Source organism: Plectrocnemia conspersa, unplaced genomic scaffold, assembly GCF_051122295.1.
Source record: "Plectrocnemia conspersa isolate PC_06_02 unplaced genomic scaffold, ASM5112229v1 ptg000010l, whole genome shotgun sequence".
Classification (NCBI taxonomy): domain Eukaryota; kingdom Metazoa; phylum Arthropoda; class Insecta; order Trichoptera; family Polycentropodidae; genus Plectrocnemia; species Plectrocnemia conspersa.
This window is the reverse complement of record NW_028277174.1, coordinates 5,953,604-5,966,910: the sequence shown is the minus strand read 5'-3', so window position 1 is coordinate 5,966,910 and position 13,307 is coordinate 5,953,604. Positions and strand designations below refer to the sequence as shown.

Sequence of the window (13,307 nt, the reverse complement as noted above, 5' to 3'; positions counted from 1 at the left end):
ATGTAAAATACATACACCAGTTAAATATCTATATTCCGAAGCATCACCCAAATCGAGTTTAGCCTTATCGTCCTTAGAAAGACCAGCCAGAAGACAATAAAATATATGATAGTTCCTTTCGTCGGGGTTTTGTGATACTATTCTAGATTTCTCCAATAGATACTGTTCTATTTTGGCACCTTCAATGACTCCAGAACTATTGAAATGTATATCTATGTATTTTCCAAAGCGGGATGAGTTATCGTTTCGTACTGTTTTGGCATTTCCAAACGCTTCTAATATAGGGTTTGCTTCGAGTATCTAAAAATATAAATCGGTTTACAACATTGCTTATGTTTAGTTACTATATAACCATAATATATGATACATACTTGTTGTTCTATCCAAGAGTGTTTCCCGCTGATGGCAGCCAAATATTGCAATATCAACTTTGTGGATTCCGTTTTGCCGGCGCCTGACTCACCGCTGATGACTATACATTGATCTTGGCCGTATCGTCTCATGTGTGCGTAAGAATTATCACCTATGGCGAATATGTGAGGCGGTAACTCTCCAATTTTGCGTTCTTTATACAATTTTATTTGGTCTGCCGTGTAAATTGGTAATATTTGATAAGGATTTACAGCTACTAATATCGATCCGGTGTAAGTCTGAAACAGATGTACATAAAATAGTTAGTATAAATTAGATTTCAATATAATAATGTCTTAAAAACAATATTTAACTAATTTTGAAGAAAATTATGAGAAGATATAATATTAATCATCTCTGACTGAAGATAAAAAACTAATTAATTTATAAACGAAAATTTAACTTAATAACATGCTACGTAAATTCAACATAACGTTTTAAATTAATTTCATAGATTTAAATCTAACGTAAGTTAGGTTGATAAATCTAATGTAAGTTAAGTTATGAATAAAATTAACTTCATTTAAATTAGATTTAAATATGCTTAGTAAATTAAACTTTACTTGACTTACTTTAAAAAAATGGGCTAAGAAAAGTTTTATTCGATCGTAAATGTATTAGTATTATCTATAAACGCCTAGATGTAAATGTATGTGGGAATCAGTAATTAAAATAAGTTGTTAAAGCGCCGTTATCTCTATTTTATTTCCTAAATTATTACATTATTAATCTGATAAAATATAGGTAAGTATCGAAATTGACACCATTTAAAGGGCACAAGCAAGGACGGCATCTAATCCAACCTTTTCCCCGGGGGAAAGGGGAGGGTTAAAATCAGTCAGTGATCGTTTTATTAATATATTGATTTTATTACGATTCATAGTATTTTTCATTAAATGACAGGCATTTTCTGATATGAGAGTACTGGTCAAAGTATATTAAAATCGAATTTTTGTCAATAGGAGGGCTTAAAAACAATTATCACGGCGATGGCACGATTTTATTGCTAAACAATTATCACGGCGATGGCACGATTTTATTGCTTTTGCCATGGATTTTTGGCTTCTAAGAAGAGGTAATTGTTTTTGCGCTTTCCTATTGGTAAAAATTCGGTTTAGATATGCATCATTCGATTCTCACTTATTGTAAGTCTTAATATTGCTATAAAATATATTAATATGAACGTTAGATAACCGAGCGTTTCCACTGCGACAGTGACGGAACGATTTTATGGCTTTTGACGTGGATTCTAAAAAGCGATCCATCGAATTTGGCAAAAAATGCATATCATTTAATGAAATACTATAAATCATAATGAAATAGAAATATATAAAAAAAACTGACTGGTCAACTTTTGCCCCCCCCCTCCCTCCTGAAACTGCCGTCCTTGTATTTATAAGGAGAGAATACAAATTTAAGAAACTAACGTTATTTACCTCTTTATTCATGAAAATGTTGATAGAAATTTAAAAAATGTTAAAAAAACAATTGAAATAAAAACGCTATATAATCCTGACGTGATATGAACTATTGAAAATACTATAAATTTTATTTGTTTCGAAAAATATAAGATTCATAATATTTATTAAGAGAGAATACTATTTTAAAAAACTAACGCGATTTACCTTTTTATCCATGGAAATTTTGATAGAAGATTTAAAAAGTTAAAAATAATAATTGGAATAAAAACGCTATAATGGTGATATCCCGACGTGATATGAACTATTGAAAATACTTACATATATGAGATTCTCATTATATCTGATGAGGAGATTTCTAAGGATTCCAGCCTCGTGCAGGTCGCCAAGGGAGATCATATCCTCGACGCCTTGCACGGACGTAGCGTGCATGGCCTTGATTCTTCTCTCCGCTGCCAGCCATGTTTCAGAGCCGTCGTCGTCCCTCACTTGGATCCTCCTACCCTCAGCTGACACAACTCGGGCTCCGATCGCCACATCGAACTCACGCCCCGTCACTGGCTCGATCCAGATATAATCACCCTAAAAAGAAAAACAAATATTTAAAACATTTAAAGCACTAAAAACAGTTAAATCTTACGTTGAAAATGAATGCTGCCAAATTCATCATATACCAATGGTGATTGATCAGAGACTAATAAAAAATGTTGCATATATTTTGATAACATTCGCTTATCAATATTATAAAGATAATATTGGTAAAGATAATTACAGAAATATGTGCATTAATTCATATTTGTATACATTTAAATTATGTATTTGTATTTTTTATGATTTTCTATAATACGTCAAATCACGATTCAGATCACCGACCTCTTCTGCATCTCAGAAAAGATCCTCAAACTTCCGCAACAGGTGGACACTTCAGTATTAATGGATGTTACGTAAGTCTGGGATAAAACATTCGCAATTACCAAGCACAGTATCTTGGACCACGTGAAACCAGTTTTGCGATTCGGCGGCGTGTACCTCAGGACGACACACTCCATTCTCGTATCTGGGTTGGGTCAAGTGGTACTATGATATGAGGAAAAATGGAAACACAGCGTTCCTTCCAGTCGAGAGCACCAATCTGACCAAAAAGAATGAAAAACGGAGCATTGTCGAAAGCGATAAGATAAGCGACAAGTCGGTCCTTATCTTTACACTATTAGTTTTACATCTTCTGTCTTTGAGGGTGAATGTGGTGTCTTCCGCGTGCTTCTGAGGCCATTTTGGGAATGCCACACAACCGGTTGAGGCATGTTCGTCTTGTCGAAAAACACTGGAAAAGTTTGAGGTCAAAAATTCGATGAGGAATGAGTCCGGCTTTGCTTGTGTACGTTTTTCACTCGGAACGGTATAAAAGTTGTGGGTGTCTAGCATGCTTTAAATGTTAGCATATGATAGATGTTATTGTAAACTTGAGCGAGCGTCCAAAATTGAAGCAAAAAACCCCACGTGCTTTGAAGTAGAACAAAAAACTTATACATGATCTAATAAAATCTGGTTTCGAGACGAAAGCAATAAGAATAAAATATTTATATTAAAGTTGACGCAGCATATAGGAATTCGAATTGCACTGTAAAAGGATGACATAATATACAGTTTTTAAACTACTGAAGAAAAGTTGGCTGGTGTAGTTAATTGATATTTAATTCACGTTTAACTCTTTCCGGTCAAATGACACTATATTCGTGCTATTGAACGAGTAGAAGTTATTTATTACACGTTATTTTATCAGATGGAATGCCGGATAAAATCGAAAATACATAATTTAACAGTACAAATTATTATTGATGTTAAACGCATGGGTTAGCAACCATTTTAGAGTATTTTTAGTTTATTAAATTATTCTAATTTTTAAAAACGAATAAGGCGAAAAGGTTTTCAATTATATATTTTTCATCATATGATAAACCATTTTCGGTAATTGTTACTGATATATTTTTTTACGATTGCTTAAAAATATTATTTTTACATTTAAATAATATAATATATATATACTTATTTGTGATTTATCGAAATTTTCACTTTTTGTACCCAAGTACGATTTACTTGAAAAACTATATATTTTTCTCATTGAAAAACTTTTTTTACTACAGAATTTATTTTTATAAAATTAAGAAACCGTGTAAAGAAAACCGATGGTGAATTTTTGTCACGAATATTTTTTTTTATTAAGCAATTGCTATTATTTCTTTCAAAATATTTGTTATCTCAAAAAGTGACGTTTTTGAAAATAACACTTTTTTAATTTTAGAAAACGTAACATTAACATATTCATTTAAAAATCAACAGAGAGTACATAAATACTAATAAAAAAGCAAATATTTTTTTATATTTATAAATAAACCAAGAAAAATATTAATTTTATACTAAATAATTATAAACTGCTCAAGAATACAGTTCAATAAATTCCTATTGATTATTGCAGATTAGGTTTTTATATATTTTTCTAATCTCTCGGATAAATATCATGATAATAAATGGCTCGTATTTTTCGGATCAGAATTTATATTTAAAGATCAGAATATAAACGGCCAAAATAAATATTAGATGGTCAGAATATATATTAATTGCTCGGAATTTGTATTAAATGGTAAGAATTTAAACTGGAATGGTCAGAATTTATATTAAATGGTAAGAATTATTTTTGCAGAAGATCAGAATCATTTTGTTCAGTTGGCAATAGTGTTATCGTATTTATATTAAACGGTCAAAATTCATTTTAGATATTCAGAATTTATATTAATTACTCGAAATTTATATTTAATGGTTAGAATTTTAATTGGACTAGTCAGAATTTACAATAAAAGATAAAAAAGATTTTGACAGATAGTCAGAATCATTTTATTCAGTTAGTAATCGATAAAGATTGGTACAACTGTCATTCGCAAGTCGGCAGTTCATTATCATTATCTAGGTGTTTTAGGGACAACTTGTTTGGTTGGTCTTGCAACTTTATCAGATATCAACATTACAAGCCAAGCATGCTCTCAGCTGCCGCTCTGTCGTTATTCCCGCTTCGTTCGTCACTCTGAATACCTTCGCGTCCTACATACAATTAAATAGATTCGCTGAAAGTTGTCAATAGGATGTTTCATGTTCTGACTAACAGTTTTGCTGCGAGCGAGATATTTTATAAGATATTTCTAAAATAAATATTTATAAATGTTATGATTTTTTAGTTCACATGGATCGTCCTATATTTTAATTTTGATTGATATCTATTTTTATTCTGACCGTATGCTATTTTTATTCTAACCATTTGATATTTATTCTGACCCTAAATAATATGTTTATGACTAGGCTATTAATAAAATTCTAACTGAAATTTAATTTTTATTCTGACACAAAGTTAATTTAAATTCTGACCATTTAATTTGTTGCCTTTATATTGTAGTTCCCAGCTATATTATAGATATGTTATTTATGTACACTTTTCAGGCAATGTATCTGATATTGCTGAGAGAGAAAAAGTAATCTTTGAAGAAATATTTGCCAATGATAATAATGAAGCAGAAATCGATTTAAAGATACAGCTTTTCTCTTCCTTGTAGTTAGAATGTTAATAAATATAATAAATTACTTCAGGTATAAATTTTATTTAAAATTAAATATTATTTGTATTGATTTTGAAGAGATAAAAAAATCAACACCAGCTATTTAAAAAGTCTACAGATGCATAATATCAACTCGTAAATATGAGTAATCTTTGGAATTACAAAGTTTTTTTTGATATAGTTGCAATAAACATTTTTCATTATTAGAAATTATATATAATAACAACCTTCTAAAATTTGTGCAATAGAATGTAGAAATTGAGGGTTCTTTAAAATTAATATTATGTTTCAATATGGTGGCTCTGAGATGGCGCCACTGGTAGATAACATGTAGTTTATACTACAAATTAACGATTTTTAAAATTATCATAAAAATGAATACTAGAAGGTTTATATGGGCAGTCGCGCCATCAGGTTCTGCCATGGGCGGCACGTGACGTGGCCATCGCAAGAAGCAAAAAAGGGAAGCGGTCATACGAGATGACGCGCGAACGCCCGAGCCGATGGACTTTCTGGTCATCTGCTGTGTAAAATATGGATTCTGAGCAGCGGACCGTGGACGAGCGTAGTTTCCTGTTTTCAAAACGTATTTGAAATTATAATACAAAGCGGTAGGCAGTAGCAGAGGTGCGTTAGCAGCGCCACTTAATGAAAACTGCTGTTCGATTACGAACTGTGGAGGATATGGAATGATGGTCGATGAGGCCTGGTTCCTGTCCTGTGTGACACCTATTGACGAATATGATCACGGGCCGTTATGTCGAATCGGTTTCAACGCATGCGATTATTTAAAAAAAGCGGCACAATTTCATTTAGACCTAACCTAACATGATAAATATGACGAGCTCGCATAAAACGATACATCTTTTAAAAAAAAGCACATATCTGCCCTCCCCCACCACTCTTCAGCTCCTCACATAAAAGTAGTTTATTTGTTATTGACAACCTTTCTAATTGTTAAAAAAGTGTTATACGAATATATCTAACTTTAGTCATAATTATTTACTTACTTATTGTCTTTATTTAAAATTGCTAAAATTAGTATTACTGTACGAGGTTAATGTATTCAGTTGACCTTAAATAATATTTGTTAACTGTTGAGTTTATTGCACTGGATACAGTTATTATTATTATTATAACATAACAAGCCTGATCTATAGATTTACAGTGTATGTGGCAAATCAAAGTCTGAAAATTAGAGACATCGGTCATTATTTATTGTAAACTATTTATTAATATAATTTAAATTTAGAGACGTTAATGCAGTTTGCCTCTTATTAATAATAAATTAAATAGTAAAATCTAACTCTACTGAGGAAATCGAACATATTTTAGAGTAGTATTTGATCACCAGAAATTTTAAGTGTTGATTAAAAGCACAAAAACAAGAACCTATATAAATATTACATATAGAAAGTTAGTTATAAAATTAACTATACTAAGGTTCATAAAACCCTTTTTTTACACTTTTATATTACTCGTAACTAGTTTTCTCAATTATTCGTAGTTTTCAACTAATTTCGAATATTGAATAAAAAATAGACAAGTATTTGAATATATTCGTAATTTTTTTCTCGATTTTTACTGATATTAATTTATTTAACCAATTAGTGCATAAAATCAACAATTTACCCGCAAAAACAAATAGAAGACGTTTGTTATTCTGAAATATTATTTTCATTTCATTCTCAGTCAATACAGCGCTGAAAATGATCATAGAAAATTTCGAAACGTCTTTTGTAAAATTTTTTTGGAAATGCCTTTAGGCTTCAGTTGAACTCTTTTGAACGTAATCAATGGTGACAAAACATTTTCCCGTCAAGGCCAACTTAATTTTTGAGAATAGCCAGAAGATACAGGGATTCAAATCAGGTGAATACGGAGGGTGGCTGAGCACTACGATGCTTGTCGTGTCCAAGAAATCGCGTACAATCTTCACTTTGTGCGCTGGTGCATTATGCAACAACGATCAACTGCTTCGGTCTCAGTATTCTGGTCGAACCAGAAGAGTTAGTGGAGGTGAATGTCAGAATCTAGACCTACAAAACGCATGTCATAACTAAGAGATGTCGCTACTAAAACTGGTGATTATTAGTTTTATTTTTCGCGGATTTGGGACAGACACGAATAACTGTCAGATCGTCAAACTTACTCATAACAAAGCCGAACATTTTGAAAGATTTTTCGTGGAGCTCGTTTACGTGTAGAGAGAATCTCTACTTGCTCTCAAAAGTGATTCCGAGATCTCGAGAGGAAGTTTCTCTAGTCAAAATCTTCCCGTCACCGAGAGCGTAGGAATAATCTGACGGAGAACGAGATTGAGAAAATGACAGATTATGGCCCTTTCCGACTCTAAAGGGCGAATGGTTTATGGAAGCGTATCTGCAATAGATCGAACACATTTAAACAATTTCAAATCATCTGCATACAGAAGAAAACTTGAATTTGTAACTGCCGTATTTTGTCATTAATAAATAACGCGATGATTACAGGGCCAAGGTTGGACCCTTGAGGAAACCCCGAAGAGGTGAAATAGTCTTTCGACAATCGGCTGCCATAGGCTACAAACTGTCGACGATCACTCAAATTATCCGAGCAACTTAGGTCCGAATTTTTTATAAATAATAAGCCGTGCGAAGACCTTTTCAAAATCTGTATATATGTATCCGCATCGAGAGATTTTTTCATCATTTTTTGAAAGACAGAAGGTTAGTAAAAATGAAGCAGGCGCGCCAAAACCCATGTCGTTGATCTAATAAAATTTTCCGATCATGGTGGAAGATGTATCTAAGGATAATTGTTTCAAATAATTTAGCAGGAGCTAACAACACGGTGACTAGTCTGTAGTTAATTATGCACAAGTTGTCACAAACTTTTATAAATAGGGGTGACTTTTGTGATTTTCCAAGACCAGAAAATGATGACGTTTTCAGAATTAGATCAGTATATGTTATAAGCCAACCCTAAAAGGAATAAATTTGACAATATCTATTTCTTAAGCAAAACCACATTAAAAGCAATAACTTTTATATTTTATACATTTAAAACAATATTTTTTAGTTTATACAACACAGCAAATATTTTGTAGATAAAAACAAGTCGCCTGTCCCTATCTACTATATGTATGATTGGTACTGATAAATGTGGAAAGGCACTTTTTAATAATTTTACTGTTATTTTTAGCTCCAGTACATATTTGAAAATCAGCTATAAGGATTAAAATTATACTGTTCAATAATTTTGGATATAGTCAAAGATAAAATATATATTATTAAATGCGGACTTGAAACGTATAACTACTTTTTAAACGTGGTCGATTAATATATTTTTGGTAATATTCGTCGTCTTTCAACACTTTTTCTTTGTCTAAAATTTTTATTTTAAATAAAATAAAATATATCTTTTATAACTTCTTGTACTAAATACATAATACATATTTATTCATTCAAAGCTAAAACAAGAGATCTATATTATAATTATGGATTTTTAAAAATAAAGAAAATAAAATTTCATATAAAGAAATCGCTAAAAAAAGTAGTGATGTAATTACCATAAACAATCATAAATAAAAACATCTTTGAATGAGTTCAAAATGTACTAAACAACGTATCTTTGTCTATATCAAAAATGTTTAAAAAGCTATGAATTTTACAAAAAATATTTAAAAAATCCAAGCCTTATTGAAAAAACATTTATAAATATAACAATTAGCTAAATACATATTTTTATAGTTAATTACTTTTTTGCGACTAAAATATCATTGGACAGTGTTATTTTAGCAATTAGCTTTATCAGGATACATCCCAGTATATACATATGTACATTTAAATATACATGTAATTTCTACCACACAATTAAAGTATGTGTATTTTTTTCTAAAATTACAATAAAAAAATAAATATAATCTTACCCTAGTGACTATCACCATCTTGGCGGTGGCTACATGTGTGTCGCGTTAAATCTGAAAACAAGAAAAAAATATTTTTAATACAAAAAATAGATATATCTTAATAGTATTCCACGCGTGACCAACTCAATCGTTCTTCCACTATGAACTGATCCTACTTCCTAGCTAGCTACATAAAATTCAGCGATTCTCAAACTACTAATCTTTCAACCACACATATCCTTATCTATGTTGCGATCGTATTCAAGAAAAGAAGAAGCCTTGACTGGGCATGAATGATATTTTTATAAATGAAACGCACATGTAGATGCATCAGAATACAAGATTTGGATGCAAATGAAGTTCCATTCAGCGACATTGATTCAAGATCACCGACAGAAAAGTTTGACGTTCACAAAAAAGCCCTTTATTTCGCGTAGGAGTCGATTTACAAACATCACAAATGGGCAGGATGTTTTTTTTTTTTTATTGAATTGAACTCTATTGTTAGCGGAAACAGAGCATTGCGTCACGTGATTGATGGTAAAAAAATAAATAAAGCGATCCCCCTTATATCCGGTAGGTATAAAAAACAATTAAAATGGACTTTCATACTTTCATCTTATTTTTTGTTCAATTTTGTACGTAATTAGATGTTTCTGACGGGGGCAAGGTAAGGCTCGTCTACCAGCGACGGTCAAGGCGGCTTGAACGGTCGCTGACCGCGACTGCTTTGTTAATTCGTGCGTTCTCAACCTTTTTTATTATTAATCAAAGTAAATTGTAATTTATAAATAAACTCTATAAAATGTATTTTGACACCATCGGCAAGAGTTTAATAAAAACGTCAGGTAGTATGTACTGATCAAATTTTGATAGTTTTAAATAAATAAATATTATTTGATCGACTTTTACGTGCTGCAATGTAAACAATAATCTCAAAAGTCATTAGATATGTTAAATACAGTGTGTGAGATCAACGTCAGATTACACATGTTTTTGCTTTGCACGATGTAGATAACGATAAAACTAACAATAAACATAATGAAACAAATTTTAAATAATAAATAAGCATAATGAAACTCACTATTAATTGGGTTTAATTACATTATTTTTATGAGTATAGAATATAAAACAAATGAACATTTAAAAAAATACTTCCAGAAAATCCAACCCAAGAAAATTTAAATAAATATAATACTACAATAAAATTGTTTAGATAAACCATTTAAAATACATGATAAATAGGCGAGATAAGTAATTTATTTTATATTTCGTTATATCTAAACTTATCACTATGTACTCCTATATTATATTATTTGCTGATATTTAGTTACTGTTCTTTTGAATAAAAATCTTATCAATGTCGGTGCGCGAGTTGTACCTTCTAAGAAGCTGTGGGTGAAATATTACAGAGCTAGTGTTGCACCTTTCCATTGTCGATAAGATAAATAAAATAATAATGAAAGTTGTAGCGAGCGATACATCCTGAGAGCCTTTTTATTTATTTATTAAAAATATAATCTTTAATATTTGACAGGTTTCCCCAATGCGTCATAATGATCATTATATAAACAATAATTATAACATTACATATTTAAAACAATTATGGTGCACACCTAAAATGGATGAGCGCCATACTACATATTTTTTATGCCAATATAATGGAAAAATAAAAAGTATTTTAATTCACTAAGTAAATTATTAATACAAAAATTAACCCACGAGGATTGTAGCCATATTATGCAACTGAATCCAGCAAAACTGCACAATGAAATGCAGTTGGTCATAAAAAGATTGAGCTCATGTAAGCGACACAACGATCCTGACTGGCATGTTTCATTTATTAATATTTATGTATTTATTGCAAATATTTAGTTGCAACAACGGGGTAAACACAATCAACAACTACTAAGGAGACAGAAATCTAAGTATGTAAATCAATCACTACAGTAAACCTATTTATTTAAATATAAATTATTCTTACAGCTTACAATCAATATACTATATCACTAGCATATAAATAAATAAGAAAAAACACTAGTAACACTAGAAATTGACTTGAGATGAATGATTCTATCATGTTTAATTGCATGTGGTAATGTCGCCAAAACATAAAATACTGGTAGATAAAAATGAATATACATTTTTATTGATTATATATAGTTCTACTTAATTTATTGCGTTGGCGATCGCTAACAAATTAATATTCATCACTTGGAGCAACTATTTCATATAAGCGATTCCTTCCGCGATAGCTTTCAATAGATTCCGTAAGGAATGCGATAATCATCGCATAAGTACTTTCGAATTTAATAGTAGCTTTTTTATTCACTTCGTTTCAATCGAACGGAACATGGCCGCATTCTATTGTGTTGCGATCGTCGGACGATATTAAAAATAGAACTGTCAAACGATCGGCGCTAATAATTCGAACGAAACAATATGGTCGTTCGGAAAATTGTTTTGGTCGCGCGGACCAATTAAAAAAACGACGTTCAAAATGGATGCCTTTTTCGGAACATTGCGTGTTTATTGTTATGGGCTTGAAAACATGTTAATTCGTGGATTTTTTAACCTATCACGAATCAGAAATTTTACGGCACACAAAATGCCGTTTAAATGTAATTGTGGCCAATAAAAAATATAGCCCATATTATGTGTGATGCGTGAGTAAAAAATAAGAAGTACACATCACTCACTATGTGAAAGAAACAATCTGACGATTGGATTCAATCGAATCAGAAGTTGTACTGTGTTGGGTCAGTTACAGATAACGATAATTGTTTCACATTTGACCCGCGTGTGAACGAATCCCGGCGATGTATGTAATTGATACGCAATAATATCATTATACATACATATGTAGATACGTGTAATGGCAATGGCCGAATCTATTGTGTCGTTTTGGCCCGCAGTACGATTCGCATATGTAATACATGGGTTTGCCTCGGATCACTTGAATAAATATGAACGCTATTTGTTTCATGCAAATGTGATGCTTCGCGAGAGCAAACGTGAAACGAGAGCCTTGAAAGTTAAACAAGTGTGGCCCATGAACGAAAATTTGACACGGAGCTGCAGTAATGACATTGTTACTTTTGTCATCCTGTGAAATGTGCGATGATTGAAAAATGTGTGTTTTAGAGTGAAACATGCATTTCAATTTTGTAATAATGAAAAATATTGACTTCAAAATGTATATAGTGAGACAATTTTAAGAAGCGTTTACACCAGGGATAGTAAATTTTTTGTGACTTCAAGAAACCCTTGACACATTTCCTTCTGGGCAAGAAACCCTGGTTTCATATTGATCGTCGAATACTAATAAATATCAGCGACAAACAATTTGCACATCATTATTGATTAGGCAACTAGTGAACCATTTTTAGCAGATTTTGCACTTGTTTAGTACATTTTGAATAGCTAAACTAGGGTGAAACAATTACTTCGTACTACAAGATACGTTGGCAGCACTGTAAATCAGACGGCTGTCAATAATCACGATTGTTCAAAGTGTCAAATGTAAGTTTGCAACAACACATTTACGAAATGAATCGCCAAACGACCGCTAAACGCGTTAGAATTATTTAATAGTTTTACAGAAATAACAATTCTGTACGAACTGCGTATCGAAATTTACGGGAAGATTATGATCAATTTCATAGTCCTACTGAGCGAACAATTTGCAACGAAGTAAAAATAATTCAAGAGATAGGGTAAGGCCTGTGCATCATTGTAGCGCCGTTCAGCCGAGAATATTACTGTTGTAAGTTAGTGTGGCTGAAGATCCGGAATTGTCGATCATGCGATTTAACGCCGTTGGATTTTTTTGTGGGGTTACGCTAAGAGTAGTGCTTATGCCGACAAACTCGAAAATTTGGAGCTCCTAAAAACCAACATCCACTAAGTTAAAGCCGAGATACCGCCCGAAATGTGCATAAAAAGTCATCGAAAATTACATTGATATAATTTTTCTTAACTCAT

General features: G+C 31.6%; 1 protein-coding gene across 3 annotated transcripts in view; it reads right to left on the bottom strand.

Moving 5' to 3' along the window:
- The window catches only part of ck (unconventional myosin-VIIa ck), a 45,950-nt gene that overhangs the window by 12,508 nt on the left and 20,135 nt on the right, over positions 1-13,307 (bottom strand). The window contains exons 1-5 of one of the 3 annotated variants that reach the window (XM_088195875.1): positions 12,023-12,200; positions 9,345-9,395; positions 2,151-2,411; positions 372-650; positions 16-300 (exon numbers count right to left, since the gene is read on the bottom strand). In XM_088195875.1, coding sequence (XP_088052001.1) covers positions 16-300; positions 372-650; positions 2,151-2,411; positions 9,345-9,362 — 843 coding nt within the window. In that variant the 5' untranslated portion in view covers positions 9,363-9,395; positions 12,023-12,200. Of the gene's footprint in view, positions 1-15; positions 301-371; positions 651-2,150; positions 2,412-2,803; positions 3,112-9,344; positions 9,396-12,022; positions 12,201-13,307 lie in introns of those variants that run through there. The other 2 variants (XM_088195874.1, XM_088195873.1) reach the window with 2 other exon arrangements.